We start from the raw sequence: 23,277 nt of genomic DNA, 5'->3' as shown, positions 1-23,277 counted from the left end.
GACGAAGTGGGTATTCACCCACGAAAGCTCATGCTCCAAAACGTCTGTTAGTCTATAAGGTGCCACAGGATTCTTTGCTGCTTTTACAGATCCAGACTAACACGGCTACCCCTCTGATACTTCTTCCACCTGGATATTCAAGGTGGAACCCACTCTCTTAAAAAGGTCTTGATGGGCCAAATAGTCAACAGGTGGGGTGACGAATCCTCTGAAACCACTGCCTCATCAAGCAATGAACAGGATGAAGCCAAAATTAGCTAAGGTAGACCCTCCCCTGGCTTTTCAAAAGGGAGATTCACCTGAGCAACATCCTCCTGCTTGGTACTGAGCCTGGTACCAGGCATGCTCTCCTTGGTGGGATGGTACTTGACCTTACTTGATGCAGCAGAAAGGGGTGGGTGTGGAAAGGACCTGGCAGTAGGGGGGAAATTCTCAAGGGTTCCAAAAGAGCAATTGGTTAGGCAGAGGAGCCTAATTACTTCCAGGCCATGGATTGCTACAAATCAGTCAGGACAGTCCCTGCTCTGGGTGCCAGGGTGTTAAGACCTCAGAGGGGAATGAAGAAATACATGACATGACTTCATAGTCTGAAGATGAATTAGCCTCTTCTGACCAAGGAGGAAGGGAGGTGCTCTTCATGTTTGTGCTGGTAACCAGCACTGGAAGTCCTGGGATGATGGTACTAGAGAAATCATCTCCAGCTTCCCTCTTGATGGCACCACACAATGAGGCTCCTGAATATCCACAGGCGCCCATGGTACCAAAGTCTGTATTGTAGTAGCTGGCAAAGTTTGACCTGTGGTCTTTGGTACCAGATAAGAAGTCTTCTACACCCAGGGTGACCAGATCACCCAGGTCTAATATCAGGACGCGGGGGAGGAGGGGCAGAGGGAAAAATATGGCAGCAGAGAAAAAATAAAAAATCCCCCACCCCTGATTCCTCCTCCCTCCGCAAGCACTGGAGGGAGGCCCGGGAGACTCAGGGGAGTGCAGGGCCAGGGTAAGTGTGAGTCCGACCTGGCCCCAAGCAGGCAGGACTCGGGCGCAGTACCTGGAGGGAGAGTAGGGGGTGGCCTGCGGGGCCAGGCGGCGGCTATTCTCCCCACCTGGGTAGCGGGACTCAGGAGCAGCCTCTGCTGCAGCTCCCACTGCCGCGGGGGGAGGAAGCGGCCGCTGGCCAAGCTCAGCGGCTGCAGCTCTGGTGCCCACGAACCCCCCCGAGCCTGGGCCTGCTGCGGGGATCCAGCGCACGCACACCGCGCGCCCAGCCCCTGGCCAGCAGCGTCTGGGCTGGCTGCCCAGCTGGTGCAATCCCACGGGCGGCCCCGGAGTTGGGGCAGCAGGCCCCAGGCCCCCCATCCCGCTCGGGTCCCGCAGGGGAACGAATAGGGCTGGGCTGCTGATGCCTCCGCTGCAGGATTGCACCAGCTGGGCAGCCAGCCCAGACGCTACTGGCCAGGGGCTGGGCGCAGCGTGCATGCTGCTGGGTCCCCGCAGCAGGCCCAGGTTCGGGCCCGGGCGCCAAAGCCGCAGCCGCCAAGCGCCACGTGCTTGGCCACTTCCTCCCCCCGCGGCAGTGGGAGCTGCAGCAGCAGCTGCTCTAGAGTCCCGCTGCCCAGGTGGGGAGAACAGCTGCTGCCTGGCCCCGCGGGCCACCCGCTACTCTTCCCTCCAGGTACACCGCCCGAATCCTGCCTGCTCGGGGTCAAGCCAGACTCACACTCACCCCAGCCCCGCGCTTCCCTGCATCTCCTGGGCATGGCATGCTTGGCAAGAGGCGGGGATTTGGGAGGGATCCAATGGGGGAAGGAGGGGGTGGAGTCGGGGCAGGGGAGGGCGCAAGCCCTTCTGGGCTCCGGAGCCTTTGCTTGTTTGTCCTGTGTCCCGACCTAACATTGGTCGGGACGCAGGACAAACAAGCAAATATCAGGACAGTCCCGATAAAATCGGGACGTCTGGCCACCCTACCTATACCACCTGAGACAATGGTACCGAGAGGCTCAATAAGTCACTTGCAGCAGTATAAGCCACTGGAGTCGATGGCATCAAGATTGCCTCTGGCTGATGAGTCAATACAGACAGCACGGAGGAGCTTCACAGTGCCACTTCAGGGGCCGGATGCGACAGTCCTGACTCCTGATTGCCTCATGGAGTGCCTCAGCTTCGAGTGCTCTCTACTTCCATTATCTGCATGCCTGCTGAACTTCGGTGACACAGATTCTCCCTCTCCCTTTGGGGGCAGACCTGCGATGTTACTTCCTCAGCACTGGGAAAGGTGTCCAGTCCAGAGACTCAGACAATACAGGTGGAGTGGTCCTCACTGAAGCCAGAACACTCAGCATCCATTCAAAGCAGGAAGGTACAGCGCTTCTTCCATAAGGAGAAATTTAAGTCGGCCTGTCCTGTCTTTCTTGGTTCTAGGTTTAAAGTCCCTACAAAATTGAGACTGATCCCTGATGTGCAACTCCCCAAGACGCATCAGGCAACAGGAATGCAAGTCACTCAGTGGCATCAGCTCCTTGCAGGAGCAGCAGGGCTTAAATCCTAGTGACCAAGACATGCCCTAGTATGGTTCCCAGTAATGGGAACTGAAGTTTTTGAAAAAAATTTAAAAAAGAAAAACTTATAACCACCGCTAACACTATAAACTACTAAACTAATAAAAATGGGTTCAAGTTATATATAAATAGAAGGACAGAACTTGCAATTGCATGACAGCTGTCATGGGCGGTAAGGTACTGAGGAGGGAGAGGTTAGGGACAGCCCCACCCTCTATCCCACCATGCAGCAGTGCAGGGTAGCTGTGGATGCATGTGCCGCTTCAATGGGTATCCTTGAAGGAAAAAATTGACCATAGTGCACTGGGTGCATGCTACCCCTGAAGTGGAATGGACATATAACCACCCAAAGAAAAACTGACTAGTTTATTTTTCATCCTTCAAATTGATATGCTGCAGTAAATAAGCAGCATGGTGAAAAAATTAATACTTTCAGTTTCAATAAGATTAAGGTTACAATAAAAACTTAGATTTTATAAAAAACTAAATCCTCAAAGATTTTAAATCTGACAGTATATTTGTGAATGAACTTGGACTCTGTCCTCCTTCCTACCTCTACAAATCAAAATGTTCAGAAATCATTAAAATAAGCAAAAGAGTGTCCAAGTTCTAAAAACTACCACAGAACCTGAAAGGACATATTGTGTCTCTCTCTGACACAAAGTAGGAAAGTCTCTTTAAAAATATCACCAATTTGCTCCTTCCTGATTGAACTTGGCAAGAAGGGCAGGAATAAAAAGACAATATGAGCAAAATAAATGAGCAAGGAATTAGGAGTTAAAGATGGAAAAGATTTATTAAGCCATCTAGTCTATCCAAGCCCAAACCTCACCAGTACTGGATTTTTCTGTACAGAATATTCAACTGTTTTGTCTAGTCATTTTAGCTCAAGCGATGAAGTTCCCACTACTTCCCTATGGAAAGCATTCCACAAGGTATTGTGAGGTGAAATAAACTAAACAATAGATCTTATTTCTGGCAAATATTTCCTTTATATTCAACCTACATCATCTTTGCTTAGTTTCACCTACTTAATCTTACTCACAGCCTCTGGGGGCGAACCAAACAATTATGATCCCTTCCTGATATTTCTACCAGCATTTAAAGGGTATGACAATGCAGCTTAGGCTATAACTATTCCTCTCGGCTCTCAAGGGTCCTTGAATGCAATCCCCTACCAATGAGTTTACACTTACTATTCGTAGGTCTCCAATGCGCTTTTCAAGAAGTACAGGCAAGCCTTCTGGGAGGGCAGGTAGCTGCTTTGGTGTCATGACCTGAGAGGTGTTGGTTGGCTGAGTGGCACTTCCATTCTCTCCTGATGGCTCGGACACTGGGCTGCCATTAGAGGTGCCGTCAAGCAGTTTGTCAAAGTCAATTTCTCCCAGAATCTCCAGGGCACTTTCGGCTTCCTGCAGGAGCTCATGCTCATTTGTGCTACCAAAAATGGAGAGGACAGGATCGGTAACCCTGAGATTCAAGTCTGAGACACCATTTCCTGTGGTAGCAGAGGAGGAAGGGGCTTTACTAGAGATGGAGGTGGCAATAGTCACTGGGGGTTCTGGATTGGATTCTTTCTTCCTCAGGGCTTCCTTCTCCTTTTGGAGCTTCCGGAACACGGCTGCCAAAGAAAGTGAGTCCTTGTATAACTTCTTCTTCTTCTTTTCAGATTTGTGTGAATTTAAAGCCAATACTCTGCAGAGAATGGGAACTTTTGTTAGAACGCATACAACTGCCAATGCCAAAGTCTCTTTCTGCAAGCATGTGGGAATTCACAACAGCTCAAAAATAACCACTGGGGATGAAGAGCAAAGTCAGGTTGTGTGCATGCACCATGAGATTTTTACCCAATCAAAATAATATAGACCTGGTTGCCAACCAAACTGCTCCTTTTCCAGGCTGCCCATCTCTTCATCATCCACCACTACTAAATCCTGCACACAATACAGTATTAACAAAGTAAAGCTTATCCTAATGAATGATGAAGAGCAAATTATGGAGGAATCAGTAGACTCCATAGTTAAAGACAAGAGTCTAACCTTATATTCTAAAGCTATTTTCTCTATTGCCTTCCAAACATTTGAATGGTGACCAGTTTGCTTTTGATTTGGTATATTTAACTATCATATGGCAGAAATTTTTCCTAAGAATTTTGAAAGTGTAGGATTAATGTTTATATCCTACTCAATCAAAATGAACTTCTTATATATTTCCTCGATGTCTCTTCTTTTTTTAAGCACTTTATAAGCAATAGCAGGTTTTCAAAGTTAATTCTTAGACACACAAACAGGTCAGTTTTAGTTAATGAAGAATTAACCAAGAGTCAACTAAGAAATCTTTATCTTTATGTACTATCCAGAGAGAACAGGAAGGATCAAACCAAATGATAGTTTAGTTATGCTGCCTGTTTGTTACAAATATTTAAGATTTTGGAGGAGTATAAAAAGTTCTCCAGGATCAGATAACAGAAAACATGACACTGTCCCATTGTATACATATTTTTAAGTCTCAACTAACAAAGGCTGCATTGGTAGGAAGACTGGATAGATGGATGCCTGGAGCAGGAAGGTAGGGACTGAAGAGGTCAACACAGATTTCCTGAGACAGGAAACCTGATGTGGTTATGAAATGTAACAAGAGCAGGCAGGACAGGAGAGTCTAGCTGTGGAAAGAAGGGCAGGTGGAGTGGCAGGGAGCAAACAGAAGATGCACACGAAAAGAAACATGGCGAAAAGATGAAAAATAGACTAGGAGATAAAGGAATGACAACTTATAGCAGAAGTAAAAAGGAATAGGTGTAAAAAGGAATCACTACAGTGAAAAAATGAAGAATCAGAGGACAAAAGTCTGCATTAGGAAAAACATGCTGCAAGTGTCTCAAATGTTGTCTTGTTTGGCATTATCAACCTGGAATTCAGTATCATCTTAGAGCTCAACATCAATGAGTTACTTGACATTGGCGCTCAAATGCTATATTTAACATATTAGGATTTCACTAGTGCATGAATGCCTGGGCATCACAGCACTTCAAGCACTGAAACATTCAGCACTGAAATCTTTACACATGAAATCTGATGGTGATATACAGAGTTAGAAAACTACAGGGAATGATATAGGAGAGGCATGGAGAAATGCCAGGAGGAGGAGACTGGAGGCATAAAGAGCAACAATACTGCTTTCCACCTTACCTTTCTAGCAACACTTTCTATATAGTCTCTTTTCTCACTGCACGCCTCTATGAGCACCTGCTGTTAACAAAATGTGAATGAAGCAAAGGAAAGCAAGGGCACGAAGAGACAGGTGAAATGAAAAAAGGAGACTAAGGATGGGAAGCAGACTTCATGGCATGAAAAAGAGGGAAGGGAAAAGAGAAGAAGAGAAAAGAGAACAGAAAATATTGCTGGTAAGGGGCCCTGGGCAGAACAGAGATACTGATCTTCATGGACTCCAGGCTCCTTTTGCATATGGTAGAACCTCAGAGTTACAAACAGCTTGTGAACGGAGGTTGTTCATAACTCTGAAATGTTTGCAACTCTGAACAAAACATTATGGCTGTTCTTTCAAAAGTTTACAAACTGAACACTGACATAATACAACTTTGAAACTTTACTATGCAGAAGAAAAATGCTGCTTTCCCTTTTCTTTTTTTTTTAGTAGCTTACATTTAACACAGTACTGTACCGTGCTTGCTTTTTTCGGTCTCTGCTGCTGCCTGATTGTATACTTCCAGTTCCAAATGAGGTGTGTGGTTGAATGGTCAGTTCATAACTCTGGTGTTCGTAACTCTGAGGTTCTATTGTACTTAATTTCTCCTCCTATTCTCTTCCCTACTCAATGTTTTGTGGCATTACTATGGATATTTAAATATTAAATTACTAATGCAAAACCATGGATTTCCCAAGCAAGAACTTCATTAGCTAACTGTTATGGTTGGAAGTGCTACTACAGAGAACAATTATTATAAAAATTAAACTGTGGAAATCACTAGCTAAGGTATTCAATTCTGATGCTAAACTTCAGGCATGTCTATAATGCCCCACATTTCAGACTAAGGAGATGTGAATAGCAGTATGTACCAAAGTGCTGCTCTGTAACTCCTCCATGGAGATGCTGTGGGCATGAACTCAGATCTATATTAGTGTGAACTCAGGATCTTTAAGACTGCACTCACAGCATCCTCGTAGGAGAGAGAAAGCACAGCTCTTTGGTATACACTGCTATTCGCATTCCCTTACTCCAAAATGCAGAGCAGAATAGCCATGCCTTTTCCATGCAATTCGTTAATGTACACCTACCTAGACTGCAAATTTCTGTCTGAGCAACAAACCAGTCTCAACTTTGCATCTGTATTGCTGCTCTGAAGTTGGGGAGAGAAGAAACTCAAAACAACCTTCCCATCCATAAGAAGTTTGATCTCAATGACAACAGTCACTATAATGCATTATTGAGACTTGTAAAGTAGATGAACAAACACTATTCTACTTTATACCTATATATAGTCTACTAATCATACATAAGAACGGCCACACTGGGTCAGACCAAAGGTCCATCTAGCCCAGTATCCTGTCTTCCAACAGAGAGAATGAACAGAATAGGTACTCATCAAGTGATCCATCGCGTCACCCATTCTCAGCTTCTGGTAAACAGAGGCTAGGGACACCATCCCTGCCCATCCTGGCTAACAGCTATTGATGAACCTATCCTCCATGAATTTATCTAGTTCTGTTTTGAACCCTGTTATAGTCTTGGCCTTCACAGCATCCTCTGGCAAGGAGTTCCACAGGTTGACTGTGCATTGTGTGAAGAAATACTTCCTTTTGTTTGTCTTAAACCCGCTGCCTATTAATTTCATTTGGTGACCCCCTAGTTCTTATGTTATGAGAAGGAGTAAATAATACTTCCTTATTTACTTTCTCCATACCAGTCATGATTTTATAGACCTCTATCATATCCCCCTCAATCGTCTCTTTTCCAAGCTGAAAAGTCCCAGTCTTATTAATTTCTTCTCATATGGAAACTGTTCCATATCCCTAATAATTTTTGTTGCCCTTTTCTGAACCTTTTCCAATTTCAATACATCTTTTTTGAGATGGGGCAACCACATCTACATGTAGTATTCAAGATGTGGGCATAACATGGATCTATAGAGAGGCAATATGATATTTTCTCTTATCTACCCCTTTCTTAATGATTCCCAAAGTTCTGCTCACATTTTTGACTGCCACTAAACACGAGTGAATGTTTTCAGCAAACTATCCACAATGACTCCAAGATCTCTTTCATAAGTGGTAATAGCTAAATTAGACCCCATCATTTTATATGTACAGTTGGGATTATGTTTTCCAATGTGCATTACTTTGCATTTATCAACACTGAATTTCAGCTGCCATTTTGTTGCCGAGTCAGCCAGTTTTGTGAGATCCCTTTGTAGTTCTTTGCAGTCTGCTTTTGACTAAACTATCTTGAATAGTTTTGTTTCATCTGCAAATTTTGCAACCTCACTGTTTACCCCTTTTTCTAGATCATTTCTGAATATGTTGAATAGTACTGGTCCCAGTACAGACCCCTGGAGGACACCACTATTTACTTTTCTCCATTCTGAAAACTGATCATTTATTCCTAGCCTTTGACGCCTATCTTTTAACCAGTTACCAATCCATGAGAGGACCTTCCCTCTTATTCCATGACAGCTTACTTTGCTTCAGAGCCCTTGAAGAAAGACCTTGTCAAAGGCTTTCTGAAAATCTAAGTACACTATATCCACTAGATCCCCCTTGTCCACATGCTTGTTGACCCCCTTAAAAAATTCTAGTAGATTGGTGAGGCATGATTTTCCTTTATAAAAATCAAGTTGACTATTCCCCAACAAATTATGTTCATCTAAGTGTCTGACAATTCTGTTCTTTATTATTGTTTCAACCAGTCTGCCTGGTACTGAAGTCAGGCTTGCCGGTCTATGATTACCAGGATCACCTCTAGACCCCTTTTTAAAAATTGGCATCACATTAGCAATCCTCCAGTCATTTACAAAGGGATATAGTATGTGATCATGTAACTAAAGGCTATAACACCATGGACAAGGAGACCAAATTAGGATTGCGCAGGTAACCTTCATTCTGCATTTGCTAATGTGAGTGCCTATCTTTGCAAACTTAACATTCTTTTAATTTGAAGTAGTGTGCAATCACTTTGGTTTTTAAAAAAACAAACTGAAAAATCAGATATTCCATCATGTGGAACCGAGAACAATGTAGATAACAACAACAGAGCTGGAACCTGTGGATTCACAACACACATCTCTGCCACTTAAGCTAACAGAGTTACTGATGGCACTATCAGACTGTCATCATGTATATATGGGCCAGCCACTAGAAGTGGATAAGAAACACTGCTAATGGGGTTCACAGATATTTGTTGACAGCAGAGGCAATGGAAGGTTTGGGAATTTTGGGTTACATTCCAGGTTCTGGAGGGGAGTTCACTCTAATGGTCCCCTCAACCCTGACTCCTTTTGCCCCAGGCTCTCCAAGTTATACCCATCCCAATCCTCTCTTTGCCCTCCCCACCAGCTCTTTGTACCCTCCCTCTAGCTTCTCATCATGGTCTCAGTCTTCTCACCTAGCAAGTACTAGCCTCCCCTCTGAACAGCACGTCTGGAGTCTTCATTCCTCCACCTCGGCTCCTACTCTCAGTTTCCCTCCCCAGGCTCTTCACTCCAGTCTCCTTACTTCCTTACCTAGCCAGTTCTAGCCCCCAACCTACCACTGGCTCCTCATGTGATCTCTCTTCCCTCCTGCAATGGCTCTAAATCCTAATCTTCCCTCTGAACTGATTCCCAATCCTCTCTCATACCCACTTTTCCCTTCCTCGCAGCTGGCTCCCAATTCTAGTCTCCCTCCTCCCCAAGGCAAGCTCTTACTTCCACAGTTCTATCTCAGCCCCCGTCTCCCCCCATCCTCTTGTCCCAACCTACTCCCTCTATTGCCACCCATCCCAGGTCCAGTTTTTGCCCCCTCTGCATTCAAGTCAAAAGGCTTTTTCCTCCTTGCTGCCTGAGCCTCAACAACGGGAACATAGACTACAAAGAGAGGCAGTCTCCCTTTTTTGAAGTCAGCTGTTCAGTGCCACTGCAGCCAGAAGTAGCAACCGCAAAGTAAGTCTTGCTCAGTCCCTGCTGCCCTGCAGAATTTAGCTGCCAAACTCCAACAAGACTCTATTGAGCACGTATGAATTGAGATTTTTTTTCCCCAAATCTTTAGAACTTGGGCAAATGTGTGTGGTTTAATCACAGGAACAGTGAAATACACGTCTAAGGCCAGGATGACACCCCTGCCAAATTTCCAGTCACTGTTCCAAAGCATGGTGGCACTAAACTTCTCAATGACAAAGTTTTTGGATTTGACTTTAACATGGGCAAAACCATTTACTTTTTCCTAATCTTACTTTCACAAACTACTGAACCATTTTTGCTGAAACTTAAACAAACAAAAAAGCCAGCCTGAGGAAGGCACCCCACATGGGAAATTACAGCCCACATGGCCAAAATTTGGCATACTTATAACTGAGCAATTGAAAATAGGGTCTTTATAATCAGAATGGCTGTGTAACCTTAGCTAAAGATAGTGCTATTAGTACAGCATGTAACAGACTCCTTTTTGGACTAACAGCACAGAGAGTGTCATAACTCTATTTCTATATTTGTCTGTGTACATTAGGCTCTCTGAAAACCTTATTACCAAGGTATACAAAAGCAGATAGTAATGGATGAGAGAATTACACAAGTATATGTATATATACCATCTAGGTTTACATCACTCTTCAGATTTAAGATTTCATCTTGTAGAAGACTGCTTAAATTCCTTATGACAAAAATCATGCTGAAGGAATACTGAAGATAGGAATGGTAAAGTTATGATAGCAATATATTGGCATTTTTTAAAAAAATGTCCTATGTCCAAAACTTCCGTTCTGCATAACTACTTAAAGTTCTTCATCCAAAAAGAACAAATCTTTGAACTTAAAGGCCTCATTTTGCAAGCCTTTAATACCTTGAATAATACATATACCGTATATACTCGATCATAATCTGGTTCGTTTATAAGCTGACCCCCGCAAGATGTACAAGTGAAAATAGAAAATTTTTATAACCTGACCCTACAATTCAGGGGTCAGCAAACTTTGACTCCCGAGCCATCAGGATAAGCCGCTGGGGGGCTGAGATGGTTTGTTTACCTCAAACGTCCACAGGCACGGAGGTAAACCTAATTAAACAAGGTGTCCCGGCATGCCAGCTGCTTACTCTGATGGGCCTGGAGAGTAACTAGCCGGGCATTTTTGAGGGGGGGAAGCTGGGAGTCAGGGGAGTAACCCATATGACCCCCCCCACATGACTCCACCCCTAGCCCAGGACCCCCACTCTCTCCCCATCCCATCCCTTTCCACCTTATCTGGGGAGGGCCAGGGGAGGATGTCTCTGACCTGGCTGGAGCTGCTCCAGCAGGCTGGGCAGCGCGGCCACAGCCTGCTCCAGCGGGCCAGACCAGGCTGGGCGGTGCAGCCACAGCCTGCTCTGGGGGGCGGGGCCGAGCAGCATAGCTGCAACCTGCCAGCCGCAGAGCTGCAGCTGCTTTGGAGTGTGGGGGGAAGAGCAGTTTGTGGCCAGAAGCAGAGACACACTGGTCCCGCCTCTTCCCTTCTGTCTCTGCTGCCTCTCCTTGCTCCCTCTGTTGGGAGGAGGGGCTGTGTCCTACCTCTCCTTCTCTATACCCGTTCATAAGATGACTTCCTCTGGTGCTTCCCTTTTTTACTAAAAAAATTCAGCTTATGAATGAGTATATACCGTACTTCTGATTAAGATTACCACTTTAGATTATCAGAACAATTAAAGCTATTTAAATTTTCACAAGTGAAGCAGAGTGATTAAAAACTGAAGTCTCCAACCAACAAAGACTTGTGTGCATGCTTAACTTTATGCACTAGTGAGTAGTCCCATAGAAATCAATGGGACTATTCAGAGGGTGTAAAATTAAGAACATGCATAAGTCTTTGTAGGATGGAGGCTTCAATTTGTTCAATGACACACTAGCCTGAATGTTGTCACTTTCTGATTCACATATACTAACATTATCTCGGTTGACAATATTGCAGTATAAATGTAGAGAAAAAATATCCATTAATTTTCTTACTCTCTTAGGTGAAAACATTTTTGTCTATATTACATTTTGTAAAACTCTCCCTCACTCCTCTTCAAAAGGAAAATAAAATTTTGGACAGAAAACTAGATCAGTGCCCATTTAGTTACCCAAGCAATTAAAATAAACCCAACATCATATTCTATTATAGACTAATTATATGACAAATTTCTGTTTTCTTACGTTTCAGCTATTACTGAGAGTAACAGTCTCAAACGTGCATTTTAATCTTGTCAAATGTGCGTTTCCTTCCAACTTTAGGCAACTGACTTTCTCCACACAAGTTTTTGGTTTGTTTTTTTAAATAGGAATGGTAAAAGTAAAATTTATAAATCAAACTTGACTAATTGATCAGAGATATTGCTTGTAAAGCTGCAGCCCAGAACAGTTCTTACAAAATTTATGGTCACATTATTTTAAGCCCCTGAAAAAAGAGTTTTAAATTGGGAAGTATGATATAAACTCCATTATTGTGCTAACACTAGGAAGTCCCCAGATAGTGACCGAAAATCTTATATAAAAGGCTGTACCACTAACACCCAGACACACACCACTGCCCAAGCCTTAAAACAGCAATATAGATATATCCATTTTAGTACAATGGACTGATCCCACTGCTATCCCACTCCCTCACTGTTCTTTTGATATCCACATGTCACAACAACTTTACATTTAGGTTTGGAAGGATTAGATTTTTATCGGTAAGTGTCAGCCAACGTCGATTTCTCCATACACAAACCCATAAAAAAATATTTTTATCTATAATAATGCAAATTCATAGATAGCCAAAGAAAGAAAAATAAAGTTTGTGAACTTAAAGTCTGATTTAAGGATATTTCCTTTGTATATTTTGATATGTGATGTTAACAATTTTTTTCCAACAGTGATAAAGCATTAACTTCTTTGAATCTCACCAGCTGTCATTAAATTATTTGACCCCTTCCATAATTTTCCACAGCTGTGAAAATTTATGTAGATAAAAATCTAAAAAAAGCTTTACAAAAAATAAATATCCCTCAAAATTAAAAAATAAAACTCAAGTTCTGCCTACCCTATTTATGTTTAACTATATTCAGCAAAAAAGTCAAGACTGGCAAATTAACTCAACAGGGGATGAGGGGACATTAAGCTATTGCTTCTCTTGTTGCAATGAGGTGCCCTCTCCTTTAAAAACCTGACAGACGGACCTACCCCAGCTGCTTAGGAACTTTCATTTTCCGAGGCTTTTTCTCCTTCTCTGTGCCCTCCTCTTTCCGCTTCCGCTTCTTAATCCCATGGTCCTCTCCTTCTTTTAGTTTGGACACCTAAAGAATCAAAAAGGTGATAGCGTTACCTCTGCTCTACAATGTTTTTGTACAATAATAAGTGCTTCAGCATGATGTCTAGCAAGTCAGAGCCGACATCATCACTGTTAAGCAACTGGATTTAAAAAAAAAAAAAAGGGAGTGAAGGGCACTCCTTCACCTGTTTAGCCCACCAAGAGCTCAAGGCCTCAATTACATAATTTCTTATGTATTTTCTTTTTGCTTCTCACCACTTCAGATGACAAATTAGACATAAATGTTCTTAGACTAAGGGCTTGTCTTCACTACCTGGGTAAGTCAACTTATGTTACACTACTCCAGCTACATGAATAAGGTTCCACCCTTGTGCTATTGGAGTGCATGTCAATACTTGAATATTAACAACAAATGTTTTTAAAATTAAAAAGATACAAGATAATGAGATTGACATCACCTCAGGGGTGAAAGTAATTAAATTCCTATCAGTACGGGGGCCAGACTCTGGGCCTCCGGAAGGCGTGGGGCCTCGGGTGGAAAGGGCAGGCCTTGGGGTCAGCCTCCCCCAGCCATCCCATCCATGCTGCCTGGCCCGCACCACCTAGGGCTCTGGCGGTGATTTAAAAGGGCTCAGGCCGCTGCTGCAGTAGCAGCGACCAGGAGAGCCCCTTTTAAATCGCCGGCCCCGGGGCACCTTCCCCTTTTGCCACCCCCGTTGGCAGTCCAGCCAGTAGTCCCTGCTAGAGGGCCCTTTGCCACAGCAGCGCTTTAATGTTGGCTGGGTATGGGCTGGTACCGCTTCTTACCGGTATGCCGTACCGGCCACCTTCAACCCTGCATCACTTAAATCTCTTTATCAGCAAGCTTTCAGTCTTCTCATTTTGTTGTAGCCAGATTATGAAGCCTTTCCTAATTTTCAAAATCAGCCATAAATTCCAGGAGGAAAAGAAACTAAAATCACTTGCTTTAGGTGGCCTGTGCTTTTTGTCCTCTGCAAAGTCTTCATCCTCTGAATCAGATGCTTGGCGGAATTGCAATGTTCCCGTGTTGATGTAAAATCCCCCATATTTGGTTGTCAGAGATGCAGGAACCAATTCATCATACTGGGCAGGAAACAGAAGAGTCAGGTAATTAACCAACATCACTTTATTAACAGGAAACAATTAACTTATTTAAATACAGTCTCTGAACATGAGGTATTAAACACAAACATCTTACATAACTTGCTAGATTTCAAATTATAAACATACCAGTGCAGCTGAAAAGTTATTTGTCAAGGCTATAGAGTGTTAGTGTCACAGTATCAATCCACTGCTTTTGAAACAACTAATAAAAATTCATATTTGGGAGAAGGCTAGGGTCACCATAGAGTTGATGACACACTATCCATGGAGTGGCAGCAGTGGCACACCAAAAAACACCACTTGTTAGATGTTGTCCCGGTTTTATAGGGACAGTCTCTATATCTGGGGTTTTTTCCTTATATAGGCTCCTATTACTCCCCACCCTCTGTCCCGATTTTTCACATTTGCTGTTTGGTCACCCTATTAGATGTGACAACAGTCATCTACGTCAATATTCTGTTTCTGACAGTGTCTACTACCAGAAGGTTCAGATGACGGTACATGAAACCATGTAGCAGACAATTACTGAATAACCACTCAAAGGTCAACATAGAATATTTCTTCACAACTCTATCAGTTACTGGGTGACTTGCATACTGCAGTATGCAGGTTTAATATTTAGTATACCTGGATTTTTTTTCAAAATCCTACTAAGATCTTGGCCTCACCAAGATGCGCTAGCCACAGACTCCACAGATTTATTATAAGTTGAATAAAAATATCTCCATTTATCAATTTTTAATGTGTTTGCATTTCAGTTTCACAGAATTCACTCTTATTTTTCTAGTATGAGAAAGAATGCCCAATTTACCTTCTCTACCATTCATTTTTTTTGCATGCCTCTAACATGATCCTCTCTCAATTTTTCTTTAAATGGTCCTTATCTTTCCATGCCTCTAATTATTTTCATCACCTCTTCCTAGACCCTTTATTTCTGCTACATATTTTGAGATAAGGTGACTAGACAGAACAGAACATTGCAAGTAAGGGGGGGAGGCTCCCATGAATTTATGTGCAAGCTTTATAATATTTATAATCAATTTATGTAGGTTGTCTTCTTGTGTAACTGCACTTAATTAGAACTCAGCGGTGTCTCTGAATAGTTCATATAATTACTTCCACTGTGCTTTACTTTGTCAACATTAAAATGCCATCTACCATCATGTTGCCCATTCAACTGGCTTTGAGAGTCATCTGTAGTGCCTCACTATCTTCTCAAGTAGCCTACAGAATGTAAAAGTTACCATCTTACCATTCCTAGCTCATGAATGTATCACATACCACCAATGGTAGCATAAAAGACTATACCACTTCAAAATTAACCTTATGCAATATAATCATCGAAATGTAGAGCTGTAAGGAATCTTCAGGAGTCAAGTCCATCCAGCTCCCTGAGCTGAGGCAGGACCAAGTACACCCAGACCATCCTTGACAGGCCATGTTGGTAACTATAGATTTATTCCTACTCTGTTTACCCTCACTCAGTCAATTTCTTGTAGATATTTTGCTAGCAGTGTATGTTCAAAAAGGCTCTGTACACAGAGAGTAGCAGTCTTGTTGATTTACTCAGGAACAACATTCCATAGAGTATCATGAAAGAAGTGCTTGCAAGAGGACTAGAAGAGTGGGGCATTGAGCAGTAGCATGAAAAGGACAACGAAAATGAGACAAGCATGTTAAGATTGATGAAGTGGAAGAGGGAGTGGAAGGGATGAGATGGTTATCTTGAGGGGTGAGAAATATGATTCCGGTGACAGCATTTTTTATGGGGACTGGTGAAAGAATGGGAAATCTGTACACCACCTGTGACTAGGAGTCCAGAGAGAAGACATTTACAATACCTACGAGAAAAGATTACAAGAACTATCACAACTGTAGTGTACAGAGAGAGAGAGAGACATAGATTCGTGAACTATTTTGAAAGAACAAGAGACAGCATCTGGATGTGCCTTAGAGGTATTAGACATAGGAGATGGAAAAGTCAAAGGTGACGTCAAAGATACAGGCCTAAGCAACAGGGGGATTGATATTTGTCAAATATGAAAGAAATGGAAAAAGTGGCGGCTCACAAGAAAGAAAAGGAATTGCTCTTTGGCTATGTCAGCATGAGCTGAGACACATCAATAAGAGGAAATGTTGGAGACAGGCCAAGATCCAAAACTGAACAGATGGAGACAAATTAGGTGCTAACAAGTGAATGACAGTCACTAGGATGGAGATGGTAACTGAAGACATAAGAGCATATGAGATCACATCATGAAAAGATATAAAATGAGGGGGGAAAAATCAAGAACAGAACAATGAAGGATGAATAATAAGACTGAGAGATAGTCAACAAAAGCCAGGAGAGGTAGGTCAAGAACCAGGAAAGAACAGAATAGCAAAAGCCTAGGGTGACTAAGATGTGAAGGAGGGTATGATCAATGGTATCAAAAGCAGCAGAGTGCTAGAAGGAGGAGCATGAATTAAAAGATCTTAAGATTTGACTAGGAAGAGGTTGCTAGAAGCCTTGATGACAGCAGTTTCAACGAAATGAAGGAGGCAGAAGCCAGACTGAAGGGGATCCAGTAGGGAGCTGGAGATGAATGTGGCAGTGTTTGTAAATCATAATATTTGATAAGGTCATAGGTTAAAAGAGAGTTAAATGGAGAAGGCACTGGAGAAAAAGGCAAGAGGTTAAATGAAGATGAAGGAGGACAAAAAAGTGGTGAGGCAAAAGAGGTTAGGAAGCAAGAGGGAATGGGGATCATTGGAGCACGCGGAAGTCACAAGATAGATAATGGAAGGGGGAGGGGGAGGTGGTGTTAGAAGGAGAGAAAGTGGAAGGCAGGCAGAGCAAAATGCAGAGAGATTTAAGGTGAGAATCAACAGTAGTAATAGGCAACAGGAACTTCAGGCATAAAAATCAACAAGGGGAGAACTTGTAGTGGAAGAAGTCCATGCAGCCACGTAACTTTCTTCATAGACTCTTAGTGATGCAAGAAGATAAAGGAAACTGGAAAAGAAAAGGCTGTGAATGATGATTATCTTTTTAAAGATGGAGTGGGCATTCCACTGGGAACAGGAGTAGATTTAGTGAAGTTGGAATTTGTAAGGTCAAAGGAATGGGGATGCAAGTGATGTCAAGGGCAAGAATGCAGGGAGATTCGGGGTACCCAAAGTTGGGACAAATGTAATCCCAGGCCAGGTAATGGTGGCAGTGAGAGAAGAAAGCAGAAAACAGGGACTGAACTGTCTGAGGGTTGGGAAGGAAGTGCTGATATGAGTGGAGAAGAGAGCTGTATGAAAAGTGGGAAGAAGAAGAAAAGCAGGAACTATGCCACAGAAAGTTAGTCAATCAACCAGACAAACAGAAATTTAAAGGAGTTCATTCAATATGTATAAAACCAAAACAAGTAGAATGTAAACTATCCCATGGTTGAACAACAATCAAGCAAATAGCAAACAAGATCAGTGAGACACAGATGGACAAAAATATACCAGTTGATGTTTCAACAGTGGCTTGTGAAAGAGTGTCAAAGAGCTTTTTGAAAGCCCACAAAAATTCACCCAGCTCAAAAAAATTCTAGTAGACTTGACTTTCCTTTACAGAAGCTATGCTGGTTTGTTATCATCATATCACGTATGCATAATTTATAATTCTATATTTAATTTTCTTTTCAGACAGTTTACCCAACCCAGAAATAATGCTAACTGATCTATAACACCCATCTATAACATCACACCAAATGACTTTTTAAAAAAATAGGTACAACATTTGCTAACTTTTAATGCTCCACTGTATTAGCTGATTATCTGATTACATAATCTTGGGAGTAGCTTAATTACTTCACTCTGAAGCTCCTTCAGAACTCTTGGATGAAGAACATTTGGTGCCTAGTAAGAAAGAACTTTTGGATGAAAAACATCTGGTCCCTTATCAATTTGTTCCTCCTTGTTCCTAATGCAAAGAAGCTGAATGATTTCTTTGAAATGTCCAAATTCTCCCCATTTGCTGTGAGACTAGGGGAAAAATTCTTATCACAGGACCATAGAAGCTAAAACTTTAGATATGGTTTTCTGATGAGAAAGATGAAGAGCAACTAGCAAAATACTAAAAAAAAAAATTGCTGTTAATTTTTAAGTACATCAGAAGCAGGAAGCCTGCCAAAAATCAGTGAGGATACTGGACAATCAAGGTGCTAAAGAAGCACTCAAGGAAGACAAGGCCATTGCAGAGAAGCTAATGAATTCTTTGCATCAATCTTCACTGCAGATGATGTGAGGGAGATTCCCACACCTGAGCCATTCTTTTTAGGGAGGAAGTATGAGGTCCTGTCCCAGATTGAGCTATCAGTGGAGGTGGTTTTGGAACAAACTGATAAACTGAACAGTAATAAGTCACCAGGACTTCATGGTATTCACCCAAGAGTTCTGAAGGAACTCAAATATGAAATTGCAAAACAACTACTGTGGCATGCAACCTTTTGCTTAAGTCAGCATGTATCACATGACAGGAGGATAACTAAAGTGACACCAAAATTTTTAAAATGCTCCAAAGGCGATCCTGGCAATTACAGGCTGTTAAGTCTAAATTCAGTACCAGGCAAATTGGTTAAAACTATAGCAAAGAACAGAATTATTATATAGATGAACATGATTTGTTGGGGAATAGTCAACATGGCTTTTGTAAAGGGAAATCATGCCTCACCAATCCATTAGAATTCTTTGTGGGAGTGAACAAACGTGGACAAAGGTGATCCAGTGGATATAGTGTACCTGGACTTTCAGAAAGCCTCTGACAAGGTCCCTCATGAAAGGCTCTTAAGCAAAGAAATGAACGATGAGACAAGAGGGAAGGTCCTCTCATGGATCAGTAACTGGTTGAAAAGACAAGAAACAAAGAGTAGGAATACATGGTCCATTTTCACAATGGAGAGAGGTAAATAGCAGGGTCCCCCCAAGGATCTACACTGGAATCAGTGAGGTTCAACATATTCATAAATGATGCTGAAAAGGGTAAACAGTAAGGTGGCAAAATTTGCAGATGATAGAAAATTACTCAAGATAAAGTCCAAAGAAGACTGAGAAGAGTTACAAAGATCTCACAAAACTGAGCAACAAAATAGCGGATGAAATTCAATGTTGATAAATGCAAAGTAGTGCACATTGTATGTATAGTTGAGACTGTGTTTTCCAAAATGATGGGGGTATAAATCAGCTGTTACCGCTCAAGAAAGATCTTGGAATCATAGCAGATATTTTGAGAGAACTATCTACTCAATGTACATCAGCAATCAAAAAAGCAATGTTAGGAACCGTTAGGAAAGGGCTAGATAAGACAGGAAATACAATGCAACTACATAAATCCATAGAACGTCCACCTCTTGAATACTGTGTGCAGTTCTGGTTGCCCCATCTCAAAAAGGGCATATTAGAATTGGAAAAAGTACAGAGATGGCAACAAAAATTATTAGGGCTATGGAACAGCTTCTATGTGCAGAAAGATTAAAAAGATTGGGACTATTCAGTTTAGAAAAGAGATGGCTAGTAGGGGGGATATAATATATGTCTATAAAATCAAAAATGGTGTGGAGGAAGTGTTATTTACCCCTTCACATAACACACAAACAAGGGGTGAACCAATGAAATTAATAGGCAGCATACTGGGCTTGATGGATCACTGGTTTGATGCAGTGTGGCCAGCCTTAAGAAAGGTTGTCCCTCTCTTGGGTTGCAGACTCATTCTCAAAAGTTAAAAATGAATTAATTGCTCATGGCTGTTTAAAGGTAGTTCTTTAAACAATCATGCACTCTAGTCATTCTGTTTTGGACTATTGTGCAAAGGCTCCTTATTTTTGTTCTTATATTTAGCATGTCTGAATCTCAGTCAGAAATATTTAGGTTTGTCTCTAATGTAAGAGAACTATCAGTCTCAGTTCTGATATAGCCGCAGCACTGCTTTACTGCATTATATCCTAAGTCACGTTATATCGGGGTACAGGTGTATTTAAATTTCCATTAATTGTGAAAGTGTCTTAAGTTTTTCATATTGGTTTAACATACTCTTCTGCACCACATGCTTTAAGATTACTTGGCTCAGGGCCATCAGTACTGCCTTCTGGTGATTCAGGATTTTATTTTTATTTGGTTTTAGTTTTAGTTTTAAACACAGGGAACTCAGGGTGATTTGATGTTTTCCAGACATTTCTCTTTGTAAAAAAAGGTCAACCAAGTCAGTGTGTTAATTTTTTTTAAATACAGATGTTTAGTTTGGAAATTAGTATTTGGTACTATGTTAAGCTTCCTGGCCCTGACAGCACCAAAGGCTTCAGTTCAGTAAGGTACTTAAACATATGGCTAACTTTAAGCACTTCAAGTGTCTCAGAGTCAATGGAATTGCTCACGTGCTTGAATTTAGACACCTGCTTAAGTATCTTGCTGAATCAAGTAGTACAGAGGCCCTTTCCCTTCTAAAGGGGAATCAAATAACACTTTACAGAAATAGCGAATAATTAAATTATTGTTAATTTTACTATAAAGCCTACTCAGGTTCACTTGGCAAAAACAACTGCCTTTGAACTATCTGACTGTAGTTTGCAATACAGCTTTATTCTTCATCTTAAACTAACTGTCCACGACATTTTCCAGGTTCTAGAAGCTACTATACCACCTACTTTGTCCTGCTTGGGGGAAAAAAAGAAAGAGAGTTACTTGCTAGTAACTGTTCAAGACACACCTTTGTGCAGTCACACTTATAGGATATGACACTCCTGGCATCGAGGTACAGATGTGCCCTGAAAAGTTGTGTCTATTGAGAAGTGGCCAAGAGAGCTTGGGTGAGGGTAACAGTGTACTTTTTTAGGCCTTGTCTACACCACAGAATTGTGTTAACAAAAGTTATGCTGCTTCAATTAAAGTACTTTAATTAAACCGCTGTTGCATGTCCACACTATGATCCTTGTGTCTGGCAGCAGAGTGCATCCACACTAGCAGCTCTTGCATCGACACAGAGCAGTGCACTTCAGGAAACTTGCCCACTATGCAACTGGCCACAGGATACTTTGGGAAGGGTTTGCAATGCCTCCTAGGGCAAACACAGTGTCACATGATGCAGGTTTCACAATCCCATCATTCCATGGGCATCCTACTAGATTGCCAGCTGCTTTTCAACTAATGTGCATGGGGGGAAGAGAGAAAGAGAGAGCACACATGTAGGAAGGAGACAGCATATTTTGGGGAAGCATGCGAGAGATTGTGTATGTGGGGAGTGTATATGTGAGAGACAGTGTATGTTGGGGGAGAGTGAGTCAGCAAGCTTAGTTCAGACAGCAGCCCAAGCAACCAATCCTGGGGGAGAGGGACACCCACCACCACATCAGTCCCCAGCTCTGCTCAGCAGCCTCGCCCCCTAACACTGTCCCACCACCTGCCCACTCTGCCTGACAGCTGATTTCACATTAATGGTTCTATGATTCCCTTCGAGTTCTCCCACAGACTCCAAAGATACCAGGAGCTGCCTCCTCACCAGCTCTGAGAGCTCTCCACTCTGAGGAATGTCAAAGTTTCCCGGAGTTTTGAAAGGGGAGGGCATAGTGAGCAGAGTGGTCACAGTGGACATTGTGGGATACTGGGGGAGGCCAGTTATGTCGATGTAATGAACAGCAGAAACTACACTGATGCTTTGTCACTTTGCCATCAAAGAAGCTTTGTGGTATGTATACCTCCACTGTTTCCTCAGCAAAAGCTACTTTTTGCCAACAAAACTGTAGTGTGGACACATCTCTCAACTGTAAAGTCCTATGTTATGTAGGGCTCAGATGTACAGGGGAAGGTGGAATGGTAGCATGAACACAGAGGAAACTCTAGGAACAAGAGCTACAGGTAAGTAACCTTTTTCTCTTTGAGGGCCTCTGAGTATTCTAATTTGCAGATCACCAAAGAGTGCTCTACCAGAAGTACATCAGGCAAGGAGTTCTTCACTAAATGTGCACTGTAGCACTGCGTTCCAAACTATGCATCAAAGCATAATGCTAAATCCAAGGATCAATGTCTGGTGAAAGTATGCACTGAACTTAAAGTTGCTGCTCTGCAAGTCATGACAGTGGGTCTTGCAGAATGGGTGTTTAAATCAAGGGGTACTGGTTTCCTAGCTGACATGTAGCAGTGTTTTATGCACCACCTAGCCCAATATAAAAGTCTAGTTGGTAATAGGTTCTACATGGCATTTCTCCCCAAATGCTACAAATAGACCATTAGCATTTTCTAAAAAGGGTTCTTTTTTTTTTTTTAACCCAAAAAGAAAGTGTCCTCACTACATCTACAGTATGTAGACAAGTTTCTTAAGTGGGAACAGGATTGGGGGGAAATTAATTGAGGTAGGTGGAAATTTGAGACCGACTTATACATGAAGCTGGAACAGGGCATCACAATGACCTTGTCTTTGTGCACTAGTATATGTTTGAGTGGCTATCAGAGCACTGATCTCATGCTTCTAGAAGGGGTAATACCTATCAGGAAGGCTAGTTTTGATTAAAAAATGTTGAAGAGGCTTGTGCAAAAGGTTCATACAGAGGGCCCATCAGCTTCATTAAAACGAGATTTAGGTATCATGAAAGGAGAGGCAGAAAGTAAATTTAACATAACTTTAAGGAACCTGGATAAAATCAGATATGAGAAGATGGATTTGTCCCTAACAAAATTGCAAGAAAGCAAATATTGCTGTCAAATGGACTTTCATGGAGAGTATGGCTAGATCCTGAAACTTAAGATGTAGGAGGTACTCTAGAACTGCAAGGACCGCAGCTGGACATGGAGTGAGTCCCTTACCTATGGCCCAGACAGTCAACTACTTCCATTTTTGCATATTGCATTTTAAGATAGAGAACCTCTTGGATTGTAAGAGGACATCTGAACCCTCCAAAATCAGAAACTGTCCACATTTGTCAGGTAGTTAGCCTCTGCACTGCAAGATGGAGCATCTCTGAGCTGAGATGCAGAATCTTCCTTTGTTATTGAGACAGACATCCAGAGATAGAAGGCAGCAGGTACAGTGGTTCTCTGGGCCACCCGCAGTGCTAGTGAGTGCTAATGAGGCCACCTTGTGGCTTTTAATAGGATGTTGACAGTATGGCCTGATTTTCTT

The 23,277-nt window shown here is 42.3% G+C and overlaps 1 protein-coding gene across 1 annotated transcript in view; it reads right to left on the bottom strand.

Annotated features, from left to right (window-relative positions):
- UBN2 (ubinuclein 2) overlaps window positions 1-23,277 on the bottom strand; it is a 143,612-nt gene that overhangs the window by 92,876 nt on the left and 27,459 nt on the right. Inside the window, exons 4-6 of the mRNA XM_032803163.2 lie at window positions 13,995-14,132; window positions 12,941-13,053; window positions 3,755-4,253 (exon numbers count right to left, since the gene is read on the bottom strand). Of these exons, the coding sequence (XP_032659054.1) occupies window positions 3,755-4,253; window positions 12,941-13,053; window positions 13,995-14,132 (750 nt within the window). The remainder of the gene's footprint in view (window positions 1-3,754; window positions 4,254-12,940; window positions 13,054-13,994; window positions 14,133-23,277) is intronic.

This window comes from Chelonoidis abingdonii, chromosome 1 (genome assembly GCF_003597395.2).
Source record: "Chelonoidis abingdonii isolate Lonesome George chromosome 1, CheloAbing_2.0, whole genome shotgun sequence".
Classification (NCBI taxonomy): domain Eukaryota; kingdom Metazoa; phylum Chordata; order Testudines; family Testudinidae; genus Chelonoidis; species Chelonoidis abingdonii.
This window is presented reverse-complemented; position numbering and strand designations above follow the sequence as displayed.